At 35.7% G+C, this 15,118-nt stretch overlaps 1 protein-coding gene across 2 annotated transcripts in view; it reads right to left on the reverse strand.

The window, feature by feature from the left end:
* Positions 1–15,118, reverse strand: part of RPS6KA3 (ribosomal protein S6 kinase A3) — a 74,165-nt gene that overhangs the window by 30,375 nt on the left and 28,672 nt on the right. For both annotated transcript variants that reach the window (XM_079320361.1, XM_079320362.1), the window contains 5 exons: positions 9,948–10,064; positions 7,772–7,853; positions 3,960–4,040; positions 2,879–2,958; positions 402–508 (listed from right to left, as the gene is read on the reverse strand). In XM_079320361.1, coding sequence (XP_079176487.1) covers positions 402–508; positions 2,879–2,958; positions 3,960–4,040; positions 7,772–7,853; positions 9,948–10,064 — 467 coding nt within the window. The remainder of the gene's footprint in view (positions 1–401; positions 509–2,878; positions 2,959–3,959; positions 4,041–7,771; positions 7,854–9,947; positions 10,065–15,118) is intronic.

The following is a 15,118-nucleotide window of genomic DNA, read 5'->3' on the forward strand; positions in this document are numbered from 1 at the left end:
AGATTTCGAACATACAGATACTCCTTTCAACCTTGCTGTTGCAAGGACCTCCATCCCTTAACTCCCCTGCTATGGCAGGCCAAAGGACCTTGGTAGAACACTCTCCCTGTGGCATGCCACCTCCAGGCTTATCTCTGGCTTTGTCCCCGTTCCCCTTCAAACAGAGTTTAAAGTTCTCTCAAACAAGCCCCTGTAACTTCCGAGCTAAGATCCCTTTTTCACTTTGAGACAGGTGAAATCCAACCCTTTAAATGAAAATAGCTCATAAACCTCCCCCACCTTCCTCTGTTTAATTTATATAGTAAATTACCAAAGTTTAACAGTTGAGAAAAAGAAAAGCATAGGAAGAAGTGCTATAGAAATGAGATTAATACACTGCATTTCTCACAAAGGAGCCTTACTTTTCTGGTTTTAGGTCCCGGTATATTATTCCAAGACTATGTAGATGGTCTAAAGCAAGTGCTAATTCTGCCAGATAAAATTTAACATCGTCTTCTGTGAACATCACCTGAAAAAATAATACAATGCATTTCACATGTGAAATCTGAAAAAGTTACATCAGCACCAACTAAACAACAACAGTGGTTTTACAGGAGGGTTTCTTACAATACTTGAATTCATCTCTACACAAAACACTAGAAAATTCCGATTTCTTGGTTACACAAAAACTAAAGCTTTGTAACAGACACTATTGCATACTCAAAATACTTGAACATACTCGAAAAAGAAGTTTTAAATGCTATATATTATTCTTTCTGCAGACTGGGAGATAATCTCTTTCTGATTGTTCAACAACAGACATGTTGTAGTGAAACTGAAATATTTTGGAAGCACTTGGACAATGTGACTACCTCTTGGTTGGATACGACCATTTCATTTATAGATAACAAATGGACCAAGTAAATCCAAATGCCTGAATTTCATCTGTGAAGTAAGAGAGAAGGAAAGTATATGTCTCTTGGTTTTGGAAAGACTGTCTCTAGGTACTTTGAAAAAGAAGCTACAGCAATAGTAAAAGCCCCAAGGTGTAGCCCGAGATGCAGAAAAGGCAGTAAACTAAGTGAACAGCCTGCATAAGAGCACAGGAAGGATCCCAGGTAGAAATCCCACTTTTTGGATTAGGAAGAAGAACTAATCTCTGTTTATGTTCATTGAAATGAACATATTGTCCCAATATATCAACTGTAGTGATACATTACTATTCAACTCTTGACACTGCAGAGAAGGATAAAAATAAAACCAGAAACTGCATGATTTGATTCTATTCCAGTTATTACTCCGTTATTTTATTTGCTTTGTTTTTAGAATCTAAGACTAATACTGTAAAGTAAAGCATACAGACCCGTAAAAGAGAATAGCAACGGAGCAAAGCAGATTATTTTAAACAAGAGTTAAGAATGGAGAATATGTTTTCACCTTGGTACTTTCATGAGAGAAAGCAATACTAAAGCTTGTACAATAGGTTGTTGCTGATGTTACTTCTACAAAAGAGCCAATATTTAGTGCAGACATATTCAAGAAAGGAAATCTCTATAAAAAACATTTAAAAGCTCAAATAATAAAAGATCCCATGAGGAGGATAATACACCCACGCTACATTATTTAAAACCATTGCATGGGACTCATCTTTCCTACCCTTAAACATCTGCAGTGTAGATATCTAGCTTTGAATTAATCACCTTTCCCTTTGTAGTCAACAGGAAAAAAGTAACAACTTTTAGTTCATCTGATCTATTTCAACACACGGAGGATGACATTAATAACATCCAGCATACCCATTTCACTCACCAGTTATGAACACTTTGCTTACACTCAGGTACTATAACGGATATTTCTCATCTAACCACGTTAAATTTTATAAAATGTGAGTGGCTCAGGATGAAAAAGTCATCAGCAGGAAGCCAATATACATTCTTTTTTGGGAATCAAGAATGAAGTACAAACTTTAGGAGTATCTCAGTTTTAGAGCCCTAATAACTGATTAGTTATCTGTGGCAAAGCAAATGACAAAGGGCAGCTTGAAACAGACGGCAGCATGAAAAGAAATGTAATAATTTATGTTGTCAGAACAGAAGTAATGTACAAAGTAAATTCCATTCCACTCTCCTCTTAATAACAAGACAACTTTGCAGTGGTAACCCAGCTGTCCCAGATAATGTGGTAAAGGAAAATGGAAAGCAGCTACAACTGCAAGTCCCAGCTACCAGATACACATTTAATATAATCTCTGTCCTAACAGATATATGTTGTGAGTTTTTGAACAGGAGTAATGGATAACAAAAACTTTAAAAAATATGGTGATATACGGGATGTTAACATTTATTTTAGGAATTATAATACAATTAAATTGAGGTAATGAAACTCTTTGAAGTTATTTCTTATATCTACACAAACATAATTCCATCATGACAGAGGCAAAACATTCACTTTTTGAAAATTACTACAATAAGTAGAATACAATTCTTGCTTTTAAAATACTCATACATACCATAATTTTGCATTCATGGGTAAAAAAAGAGAATATCATATCTGCCCCTGAATTCTGGATATTAAAACCAGGCAGAAATTTACTTTACATAAATCCAGATTCTGAGTTTTATATTTAAACATGGTAGCAATAAAAGAAGATTTTATCAGGTATAAAAAGCAGCACAGATAGACTGCTTGTCTAAGACTTTACTCAGAAATAATGTAAATTGCCATCAGCCCTCCCACAAAATGACTGTGCACAAACCCCAAACAAACAAAAAATGCATCTCGTTAAAAACAGAATAAAATTTTATTCAATGAAAATTGAACTTAAAATGTAAACTCTCCTAATACAGACAATTTATGATCAAATTATATCAACAGAATTTTTCAAATTAAAAAAGTGTACCTCTTTGGATAAACGTGTAAACAAGTCTCCTCCCCTGAGAAAATCCAAAATAAGATACAGCTTCCCTTCTGTTTGAAAAGCTGAAAAGATAAATTTAAAAAAATTAAGTATCATCTAATTTTATCCATAATCAGGAAAATAACATACCAAATAATTCACCCTTATTTACATTATTTTCCTTATTAAAATGAATGTATCTTTCTCCCTTGTGGAAGAATGTATTGAAATGAATTAGGCAACTGATCCTCTCCCATGGAACAAGTAATTTGCATACAACATGAAAGTAAAGCAAATCATCAATAAAATTCCTTGAAAAATAAGCTTTACTTAGGTTGGCCAGCATTTTATTCTGGATTTTAATATAAGAAGGCAGATTTTAAAGGGCAAACTAGTAATGAACCTTTAAAAAGCTCTAGAAACTCAGGTTAACAGAGACATTTAGTCTAGTTTGCAAAAGAATAGCAAGTTAAGTAGTGAAAAGTACATAATTTAAGCCACACCAGAAAGTGAGAGAGACATGAGGTTTTTAAGTATAGGAAAAAAGAAACTCTGAAAGAAAAATATGAACTAAAAAACCCCAAATCAAAACAAACCAAAAACTCCACCTTTTCTTTATGTGTTAAAAGTACTGATACCCTCCCCCCCTTACACATAGAAGTATTCTGTTACAACTGCTCATACTATCAGAATTAAAGGCTAATTTCCACGCATTTCAATGCAAGTGGAATTAATGCCATTGCATGTTTTCCACTGAGTAAACAAAAGCAACTGTAAGAAAGAACTTAAAAAGTGTAAGTCATACAAAAGATAAGAGGTTTTGGAAAATAATGGCTAGTTATTAATAGATAACTGCATTTAATAACACAAAGGGCTACAGACTTAGTCCCATAAAGATTTAATACTGCATGAAGTCCATCACCTGCTTCTTTTGCAGGAGAATTATTACAGAGCAAGTCTTTGCACAATTGGGATTTCATCACACTGAAGTTCTATGATTTTCTTAACCACACAGCAAACATTAGGAACTGTCTTGACAAACACACATTTTTAAACAATGAAAATGAATTTTTCTGCAACTCACCATAATGCAACTTGACAATAAAAGGATGGTTAACTTCTACTAGAATATCCCGTTCCATTTTTGTCCGAACCCGATCTCGAACTACAACAGAACATGAGCAAGCAGGATTAAAAAAAAAAAATAATGACATTAGGACTCCATATTTCTCACATTTCCTGATGTACTTCCCATTGTGTCCTGTAATACTATAATTATCTGCAGGTCACTGTACTGTACACAGCTGAGAATTTATTCCACATTTTTTTTCTGATAAATATCTTTATGCATTTTGATTTGCTTCAGTTTTTGCTATCAACAAAACCTAACACTAAATTTAAAATAAATTTAACAAAAGCACATGAGAAAACATAGCCACCCTTCAGTCTGCTCTGTATTTAAACTTTTAAACATTACAGCAAAACTGACACAGCTATGTATAGAAAACATTCTGCCAGTGAAAAGCATAGACAATTAAAGTCATAGGAAAATAAACACAGCATAAATATAATCATACTACCATACAGATGTTTTTATTGGTTTAACTCATTTAATAATTCACACTAATAAGATACTAAGTCCTTTACAATTTGGAAGGGTTTTTTTTTTCTATTTCCTTTATTATGAACTTCAAAAAAAAATGTCATTGATTCAATGTAGCCTATACTTCAGATTATATTGTTGATTTTAAGGACATTTACTTAGAGAGTAAATGTGCATGGAGAAATATATCAAATATTAGAAGCAGTTGCTGCTCAAGCTGCCTCTGCTGTCCCTCCATGGTGGCTGTGAACAGGACATGTAAGTGCTCCTGTGCCACCAGGGATTAAATCCAAATGAGCATCACATGCCAGCAGTGCAGGAGTACAGGCAGGACAGTCAGCTGAGCACAGCACCTGCTTTAGCTCTTCTCCAAAACTCTCCTGCCAGCTCCAGCCAGGGCTTGGCTCCCATCTGAAGCTCTGAATCAGCCAGGACACAGACAAAACTCAATACTATAAACAGGGGAGAGCTACCAAAGTTTGCTTTCAGTGGCTTAAGATGTTGCGTTTTTCTCTTTCCCTCTATTCTACATTTTGTTACTGCTCTTTTCACAAATGTATCTTCCTGAAGGAAGCACCCCAGAGCAATGAAGTTCTGTCCAAAGTTTGACAGTGTTCCTTGTACAGTTAACAGGCCAGAATTCTCAGATATTAAAACATAACAAAACAGAAAACAAACAAAAAAACCCCCACCAAAACAAACAACAACAACAACAAAAAAAACCCCCAAAAAAAACCCCAAAACCAAACAAACCCAAGAAGCAAATGGTGTTTAGGCATTTATCTGTCTTTTCCCAGAAACAGGCACTTACAATAATACAGGTACTTATGAAAAAGTTGTATAGATATGTTTTCATGAATGAATACAACTATGAAGTTTCCACTTTCCTGCAGAACATTCCTAAAAATAGCAGCACATGAAATAAGTGCTCAAATACAGAGCAAATATCATATTTGAATGTTGACCTTTGCATCTAAAGCCATTAAAATGCTACAAGATAGATGTGCAGTATAACTGTTTCAACTGTTTCAGCAGTTCATCTGAATTACAAGATTGAAATTCAGAATCTTCTTTTTCTTTTTTTGCCAGGCTAAGGTGAAGAAAAAACTTTACAAGAGTTTCAAGTGGCTGCAGCTATGCAACAGTTACATGGAAAACACAGACTTAACAAAACACCAAGCAAAAAAAGTGTAAAGAACTGAGTTCATTTCAGACACTAGCATAAGTCATTATTTGACTTGACATCTGATTTTTATTGACTGTAATTTGCATGTATGTTCTACTGGAAGCACTGATTTCTTAACATATTTGATTCCAGACACTCTAGCAATATTTGGCTCTGTTTCCCTCTCTGCTTCATAAAAGGGCACTGAAAGATAACATCTTCTATTAATAAACTAGTCCCTGTAGTAAACACAATTATATGTATATATTCTTGGATATCCTCTAAACATTAAAAAGTTGGACTGTGCAGTTACATCAATGTGTTCTGGATAACACAGCTGCATTTCTATGAAAATATTCTCTCCAATTTTGATTTGTGGATCAGGTACACTGTTTTGAAATGTGGTTTTTAATTATAGAGCACAAAATAACTTTATGAAATAGATTTGAAAGAGCTAAAGAAACATAGAGCAATCAAGTAATATGCTGTATTATTAAAATACAGCTTTTTATATATTAAAAAGGTTGCAATTATGGAAAACAGAATTAATTCCAGTTAATTTCATATTAAAATTTCAACAGCAACCCTAATTTGCTTACAACTCTGCTCTTCCTAAAACACAGATCACAAGCAAGCATTACATGAAAAGCATCTGATAACCCAGACACTGTGGTGTCCTCCTGATAGTGTCACCTTGCTGCTCAAGCCTTTTTGCATCCTTGAGTGCCCCAGAGAGCCTTCTTTCCCAATTAAAAGTCATGCTTCTAATTTCAATATCTATCAGCCTCCCCAATCTGCAGGCAAAACTAGAACCACAGCTTGGACTGGAATTTTTACACAAGGTTAAGCTGCAATCAAAAGGTGATAAAGAGAAGCCCTCAAGCATCTTTAAAAAGCAACTGCTGAGTGACCTTTGACCATTCCTGAGCTATTAACAGGCTGGGGATGAAAGGCTGTTGAGGATATTAATGTACCTTAAATGACTGGAAATCAATTTCAGAAATATAGGAAGTAAATAATGAGAATGACACGTGCCACAAAACACAAAGGAATCAAAAATATAGGAAATTGTTCAAATACACACCCTCTGTAATAGCTTTAAATGCAAGATCTGTGACATTCAGCACTAGATCTTAAGTGAAAAAATTTCAACATTTCAGCAGAAGTTCATAATCCAGTGCTTTTGTTCCCTTCATCAGTCTATAAATATTTTGCAGTAAAGTTATATGTTAAAATTGAAATTCAATATAATAATTGAAAACATAGGTAAAGCACTACAAGGTGTTGCAGCCATTCCAATATTACAATTTCAGTAATCATGAATAAGAACTTCACATAGACAAAACTATTAAACAATGACATAAAAGAACAAGCATACAATCTAGTTAAGGCATTAGTGAGAAAGGTGACTTATTTTGAGCTATGGTAAAAAAATACCTTTTTTCTTACAGAATTCTCTGAGACAGAATTGAGATTGTTCAGGCTTAGACTTATTTTGCTACTGATAGCATTCAAGACCAAAATTACCCAAGAAACAGATCAATTCACAATTCGTTTTTCCTAAAGTAACTTAGATGATTAACTTAAGATTTTATAAAATACATTCTACAAGATCATGGGCCCACAAGTTTCAGGCAAATGTACTGCATGTGGCTGTTTAAAAAACAAAAATACTTTAAGTCATATGCTTAAGAACTTCTAGAATAAAACAGCCAATATAATGTGCTTTTAAATACCATGACCTAATTATAAACTCAGCAAAAGGCATTAACTGTATCCTTGGTGACACACAGCAAAGGAAAAACGGAAGGATATTAAGTTTCAAATGACAGCTCAGGAGCAAGTCAGGTGGCAGATGTAACACAACCACTCTATTAACCCACCATCACCTAAGGAGAGTGGCATGGGAAGGAATCTGCTGTCCTCTCTAACTACCAGTCTGGTATTGTCAATCCTTAATCCTTCCAGGTTTACAAGACAAAGCAGTGTATTCTGCTTTTTCCTGTTTCAAAGAAGAAAGCTGTAAGACACAATCTCTAGAGCAGCACCTGTGTAAAGATTGGGGTTTGATACAATGTCCCTGACTTCTCTTTTTTATTTCTCTTCCCTTGTTCTAAATAATGCTTACCTTTCAAGGTGGCCTTTTTCAATACCTTCATTGCATAAAGCTGTCTAGCATCTGATCCTGAGATTTTTTTGACAAGGAAGACCTGCATTAAAAATTAGAAAGAATTCTTAGAAGAAAATAAAAGCAAGTCAGATTAATGTATTTTGCTATGAAATTCAAGCAGTCACTATGATTGAAATGAAACTCTATTTGGCAGCTTTAGATTCTGCAAAGCCAAGCTTCGTTTCATTTTTTTCCTTATTTCTTTATTTCATAATCTAAAAGGTTCATTCAGGATACTCTGCCAAATTAATTTCAGTCTAATTTAAGAGATTTCAGTGAGTACAAAAAATAATTGATTCAGAAGTTCATCCAAATTTAAAACACGAAAATCGGCTTTTAAAAATTAATCTCTAGTTTTATCATGTTGAAATTCATAGGATGGCACAGCAAATGTGCTAATAAAATGATTTTCAGATATGACAAATATGTGAACAAAATTTGATCCATAAGCCTACATAAATCAGGGTATAACTAAATAAATTTTAAAAATATTGTAGTGTTGCATGTACCTATAAAGAACAAAGAGCCTCAATTAAACAGTGTTTCATTTTCTTCTTCAGTGTCATGGGATTTCTTGATTGGTATTTTTTAAACACCCTTAATACAAAATGAATTCCAGTAGAGACAAATTTTAGATTTAGAAATTACAAAGAAAAACCAAACAAACTCCAACTGTCACAGATTTTCTGGATATGGACACATACAGAGACATGTTGTAGTACATGAAGTTAAACATGTTATATGAAACCAGTTTGATGTCTGGTTTTGTGCCCAATTCTCACTTAAATTAACATCCCTTGCACTGTTACCTGGAGACTACCAGATTATCATCAAGACACCTTGAAAAACATGCAGATTAACTTTTTAGAAACTAAATGGGAAAGTATCATTCACAAATGATTAGAACAGAACGATTTATGGATTTTTAAAAATAGCAATAATTTTTGCATATTGGCTAAGACAACTGAGGACAAGAATGACATTTCTGCAGAAATCCGAGTCAGCTAGAGAGCTTATTATTTTTGATTTTTAGGACTCACATTCACCCCTTCTCCCTCCCATTAAAGTATTGAATTTAGTATTATCAATAAAAGTGATTGCTGAAATGATCATTTATTAGCTTACTTTTCCTTGTCCTTCAATGATTTATTTCTTGTGATCTGAGGATTTCCAAATAAAAACTTGGTTATGATTCCGGATTAAACCTTTGGAACCAGGTTTCCCAGTGAATTCTTACTAGTACAGATACAAAATTTTATGGTTTCTAAGCATATAGATTTCCAAACTTAACTGGAACAATATTTTGACTAACAGTAACTAACTACCCCCAAAAGAGAACTGGACCTATTTTTCTAATTTTCCCCATATCTAAGGTGGATTTTTTACATGCTAGAGCTTAACATCCCAATCAGAACTGCAATTAAGGCTGGAAATGGATGTAAATGCTCTGCTGCCTTGCCTTACATATTCTATTCAGTCTTGACTGTCTTGCCATGTGAACTTAATTTTTTGCTTTCAAGTTGAATTAGTACAACTAAAAGTATAAAAAATTTATGCCTAGTGAGATCTCAGTGCTCACAAAATGCTAGAAACATTGAGTCCTTAACTGATGTTCAGATAAATATCAAGGTACATTGCACCTTAACTAAATTATGACAGCTAATGAACATGACTGGGGAGTATCACATTTACTTCAGTAGCCATTATCACCTAAAATTAGTTCACTACAATTGCAAAATGCTACAAAAAAACAGCTTCTGTACTGATAATGTCCTACCATTAGCAAGCAACAAGGAATATTTATCAAAAAAATACCTTTCAACCCTCACCCTCTCAAATACAGAAGAGTAGCTAGAGAAGAATGACACTCCATTTTAACAGTAAATACCCAATTATTTAATATCATGCCATTTTTTCTATTGAACTTTGAAATCCACATATCATACTAACATGAAAAAAAACTTACTGCTTTAAAAAGACCTGCCACAATTACAATGCCTAGCACTTATTTAGAAAGCAGTTTTCACTTGCAACATTGCCTTAATGCAAAACCATGGCTGTTCTAAATACTTCACAACCAATATTCAATGCTATATTCCTGAATAATTGGCTCCACAAGAGTTCAGTTACCAACCTTTCCAAAGGATCCTTGTCCTAGTACTTTCAGAAGTTCAAACTGTGAAGGGTCTGCTTTCTCATGTCCTTCCTTTACATGGTGAGTTATTGCAATTTCTTTGATACTTCCTTCTTCCTGGCAGAGGAAAACAGAGGAATAAATTTAGATTAATGGTTTACAAATATTTACAAATTCACAGTATGTTGAAAAATACCAGTGCCACTGAACCCAAAGAACTAGGCAATGCCAAATATAAGCAAAAAAACTACTTATCAATACTATTTGCATAATTAAGATAGTACTAGTTGAGTAACAATGTAGCCTAAACTTCTAGAGATGCACCAGGATTCAGACATTAATAGAGTAGACAGAAGTCAGCAATTCCCAAGCTTTTTCTCTTGGGTTCATTACTGGCTTCATATTTCTGTTTCAGATTCACAACCAATTAATGGAAACCAATTTTTTTAAGAATTCAGTAATATTAAAGCACACTTAGAGTGCATCAAATGGACCAGATATCTTTGGGAAGCCCTCCTTTTTAATACTTGAGTGAGGACCACTATGCTGCAGCAATGCTAATGCTTGCCTTTTAAGACAGTGTCAGACTCAAGACATTTCCACACAAAGCAACACTCTCCACCCCCACTTCAGCATCAGGCTCTACCCGCCACTGATAAAATTCTGCAGAAGTATTCTGCCTTTTTCTCAAGGAGAGTCTATTGTATGAAAGCTGCCCAGTCTTCATCCTTTCCCCTTCTGTGAGAAACTGGTCACCAGAAAGCTCTAAGCAGCAGTGACTCTGATCTTGTGCTCCGCACTTAATTATTATTTTCTGCATTGAATTTGAAAATCCCCTGAAAAGTGACACTCCTTGCCATACAAGGAAAAAATTTCAGAACTTACCAGAATCAAGTAAGTAAAAAAACCTGCATTCTTGTTAATGTCATCTGAAAAAAATCTATCTAGGCATTACATGCAATACAATCAACTGTAAGTTAACATACAACTGAGAGTTAACATACAGAAAGCAATATCTACAATAACTATCAACAATATCAGCAATAACTATCTACCAGTTTTAACTTCTTGTTTATTCTCTATTTCTTCTATGTGTATAGTAAATAAAAAAAACCCTGAGAATACTTTTCATTTATTAATGAGGAACCCTTAGACCCATTTCACAGAATTGCAGACTGGTTGACATTGCAAGGGAGATGATCTTGTCTAGCCCTAAATCCTCTGCTCAAGCAGGGCCACCCAGAGCCAGCTGCCCAGGATCTGAATATCTCCATGGATGCTGACAACCTCCTTGTGTAGCCTGTGCCAGGGCTCAGCCAGCCTGACAGTGAAAAAGTATTTCCTGATGCTCAAACAGAAAACTCCTGTATTTCCCTTTGTGCCCCCTGCCTCTGGGCAGCACTGAAAAAAGCTCTTTGCATCCTCCCTTTAGGCCGGTCAAACCTCATTGTGAATCCATACTGAATAACTCCAGCTACCTTTTTGTCCTCCATGTATATGGAAACACTTAGTTTCTCCATGATTTTCCTGAGGATTAAGGCCTGGCTGACCAACCTGTAGTTCCCCTAGATCCTTCTTGCCTTTTCTGAAGATAGGAGTTGACATTTGCTTTCCTTCAGTCCTCAGTCATCTCTCCTGGTCATCACAGTAATTAGAAAATAATCAAGGGTGGCCTCACAATGACAGCTGCCAGGTCCCTCAGCGCTCATGTGCATCCCATCAGGCCCACAGACTCAGGTACACCCTGCTTGCCTAAGTATTCTCTAACCAGCCCAGGGGCAGGACCCAAGGAAATGGCCTGAAGTTGTGTCAGAGGAGGTTTAGACTAGATATCAGGAAAAGCTTTTTCATCCAGAGGGTGGGTGGGCACTGGAGCAGCTCCCCAGGGAAGTGGTCACAGCACCAAGCCTGACAGAGTTCAAGCAGCAATGCTTTTGGGCACATGGTGTGACTCTCAGTGATGATGCTGTGCAAGACCAGGAGCTGGACCTCAGTGATCTTGACGAGTCCCTTCCACTTCAGGATATTCTATGATTTTCCTCTAAGAGTATGTTTTCCTTGCTCCAGTCTTTCCCTTAATCTATATGCACCAAAATGTTTATTAATTAGCTATAGTGATAGATCAGTAGAGGCAGAGCTCTAAAACTGCATTTCTGAGCATTAATTTGTAAGTTTTTCAAGCATTCTGCAAAATTTATGTGCATGAATTAGTGCTGAAAGTATCCTTTTGCATCTGAGCTCTTCAGTACTGCCTATAAATGCAAAGCAACTGTCCACCCAGGTAGGCATGTTCTAGCACATGCTTCTCCCAGACTGACAGTTGTTCTTCAAAATATTATTTTTTCAAAAGATTATGAAGTTGGAAATGAGCTGCACATAAGAAATCCAAAGAGTGGGTGTGAGAGTCGGTATGTATTAAAAAACTCCAGCACATGATTTGGAATAATGCACAGAACACGCTGGCAACTTTTAAATTCAGGGAGTGAAAAAAGATACTTCAATGTGAAGAATATTGTTTTAAGAAAAGTTTTAGAATGCCCAAAACAAATCCAAGATGTCCTCTAGGTTTAGGTAGCTGTTTCCATTTTAAGACAGCCAAAATTTTGCACATGTATGCACATAGGCATGCTGAGTACTCCACCTAACAACCTGACCTTCTCTGTCTTTTCAGGAGAAAATACTACCATCATTGACTCCCAGCTGAATCTCCACAGAGTCTGTGAAGAAAGTCTCTGAAGAAAGAAATATTGTCCCTTTTACTTGTCAAAGGAATAAATTGCTGGTGGACATTTTTGGTTTTATCTTTTAAATTAGTATGTAATCAGTAGGATTACAACTACTTAAACCACCCACTGAAACTTGAGAGAATCCCAAGGGAGGAACAGAACAGCTCAGCAAAACAGACTGCCAAGTACACATTACTTCAGATACTTTGATCCATTTCTGCTTAACTGTTTCATCTATTTGCTCCCTGGCAATCTCGGGAAAGTCAGAAACATGTGAAATAGAATGTTCTCAAATCTTTTTTATCTACTGCCTTCAGGGATGCAGAGCAATCAGGTGGACATAAAAAGGACATGGTATTGTTGGAACAAGTCCAGAGGAGGGCCATGAATTTGATAAGAGGAATGGAGCACCTTCCCTATGAAGACAGGCTGAGAAAGTTGGGGCTGTTCAGCCTAGAGGAGAGAAATTTGCATGGAGACCCCATAGCAACCTTCCAGTATCTGAAGGGGACCCACATGGAAGCCAGAGGGGGATCCTTCATTGAGAACTGCAGTGACGGGACAGGGAGCAAAGAGTACAAAATGAAAGAAGGAAAATTAGGTTAGGTATTAGGAAGAAATTCTTTACTGTGAGGATGGTGAGGTGCTGGAATAGGCTGCCCAGGGATGTTGTAGATACCCCAACCCTGGCAGTGTTCAAAGCCAGGCTGGATAAGGCCTTGAGCAACCTGATTTAGTGAGAAGTGGCCCTGCCCAGGGCAAGTGGGTTAGAATTAGCTGACCTTTACGGTCCCTTCCAACCCAAACCCTTCTATGGTTCTATATTGCATTAAAAGCATTACAAAACTCAACAAGAATGAGAAAAGAAGAAAATATATTAACTTGCTCTCTATACACAAACAAAAATTATTATTTTTGAATGCAATGCAATTATTATGCAACCAACTTTCCAGTGGTTATTTTGAGCACCGTCTAAAAAACAAAACAAACCCCAAACCACCACTTCACATTCCTGATACCAAGAGAATATTCCCAGACTTTGCATTTTCTCAGGGCTCAGTTATTCTTCAGTCCATAAAAGGCAGGCCTAATAGAATTCTGTTTTAAACAAAAAGAAACTCAAATCATATCCAACATTAGTTTGGTGGTAACACTTGTTTGGGAACAAGATTTATGATGAGATGATAGATGTCATCTTGCAGTACACTGGAAGAGAAGCCAGCCACTCCATCTGGTACTGAATTGTTTGATCATTCCCTGGTACTTGGCAAAAACATTTGTGCCATGTGATGAATTGAAAATAAATGAGATGCTGCAATGCTTGGGTCCTCCTCTCCTTTCTTCCATCCCTTGACAACTTTCACTCAAGTACAGACAGTCAACTCACCAGCTGCAATGGTGGGGGTCTTCCTTGCAGGGACAATTCTATCCTACTGCCTACATTTTATTTCTGTTACTTATAAGCTTGGAAACCTCCCTTCTCTCAAGCATTATACTGCAGCAGGTTTTAAATAAAGTCTCAAGACACAATTTCCTCTTCTAGGCACACATTTTTCTCAAGGCCTTCTTCACACTGCCACAGAAAGTAGTTTTAAAAAAACCCCAAAACAACCATGTGAGTCGACTTTTAAGTGATTGCTACTGGCTTCCACTACAGTGAAACTTAATACAGAAGACAAGGAAACAATCAGAAGGTAACATTACTCTGAGTTTCCTTAACAATGTAACTGTTAAATCAACATTGGCCTAGAAGCAAAGTGAGTGACAAACAAGTTCAGGTATGATTTTACAATACCATATTCCAGAATAATTTCCTGTAGATACAGTCTGCAAGTCAGAAATATGCTGGGTAGTATCTCTGTATAAGTAAGCTTATAGTAATATACCTCATATTACCTGTAGTAATATATGTCTATGCACAGGAACATATACATACACATAGGAAAGAACACCAAAAAGACCATATGGCACAGAGAAATAAAATCTGACTGAAAAATTTGATAGAAAAAAAAAAGGGGGATTCTGCAACACCAAGGGCAACTCATTTTTATCTTAAGTAATCAGCTGCAAATTGGAATAGGACACATGTTTGCCAGTAAAACAAGAAAAGGACAGACATCTTCTAGGGAAGCATTGAAAAACTATTTAATCATTATCAGGCTAATAATCATATAATTATGAGCTATTTAAGCTATAATAATAATCATTATTACAAAAATAATAGCCTAATCATGTTGCTGGGGAAAAAAAAATCAATATTTTAGGTACTTAATGAACATTAAACACTCATTTTGCTTCTACTAATTGAATTTATGTGAATTTCCTTTACCTTCACTTTTCAATTCAAGAGCAAATTAACTCTGCTGCAACATGAAATACCTGTATTTCTGAGATCTTATCAGAAGAACAACTAATAGGTAATGTGTTAAAAGGAAACCAGACTTC

Source organism: Erithacus rubecula (genome assembly GCF_903797595.1).
Source record: "Erithacus rubecula genome assembly, chromosome: 1".
Taxonomy (NCBI): domain Eukaryota; kingdom Metazoa; phylum Chordata; class Aves; order Passeriformes; family Muscicapidae; genus Erithacus; species Erithacus rubecula.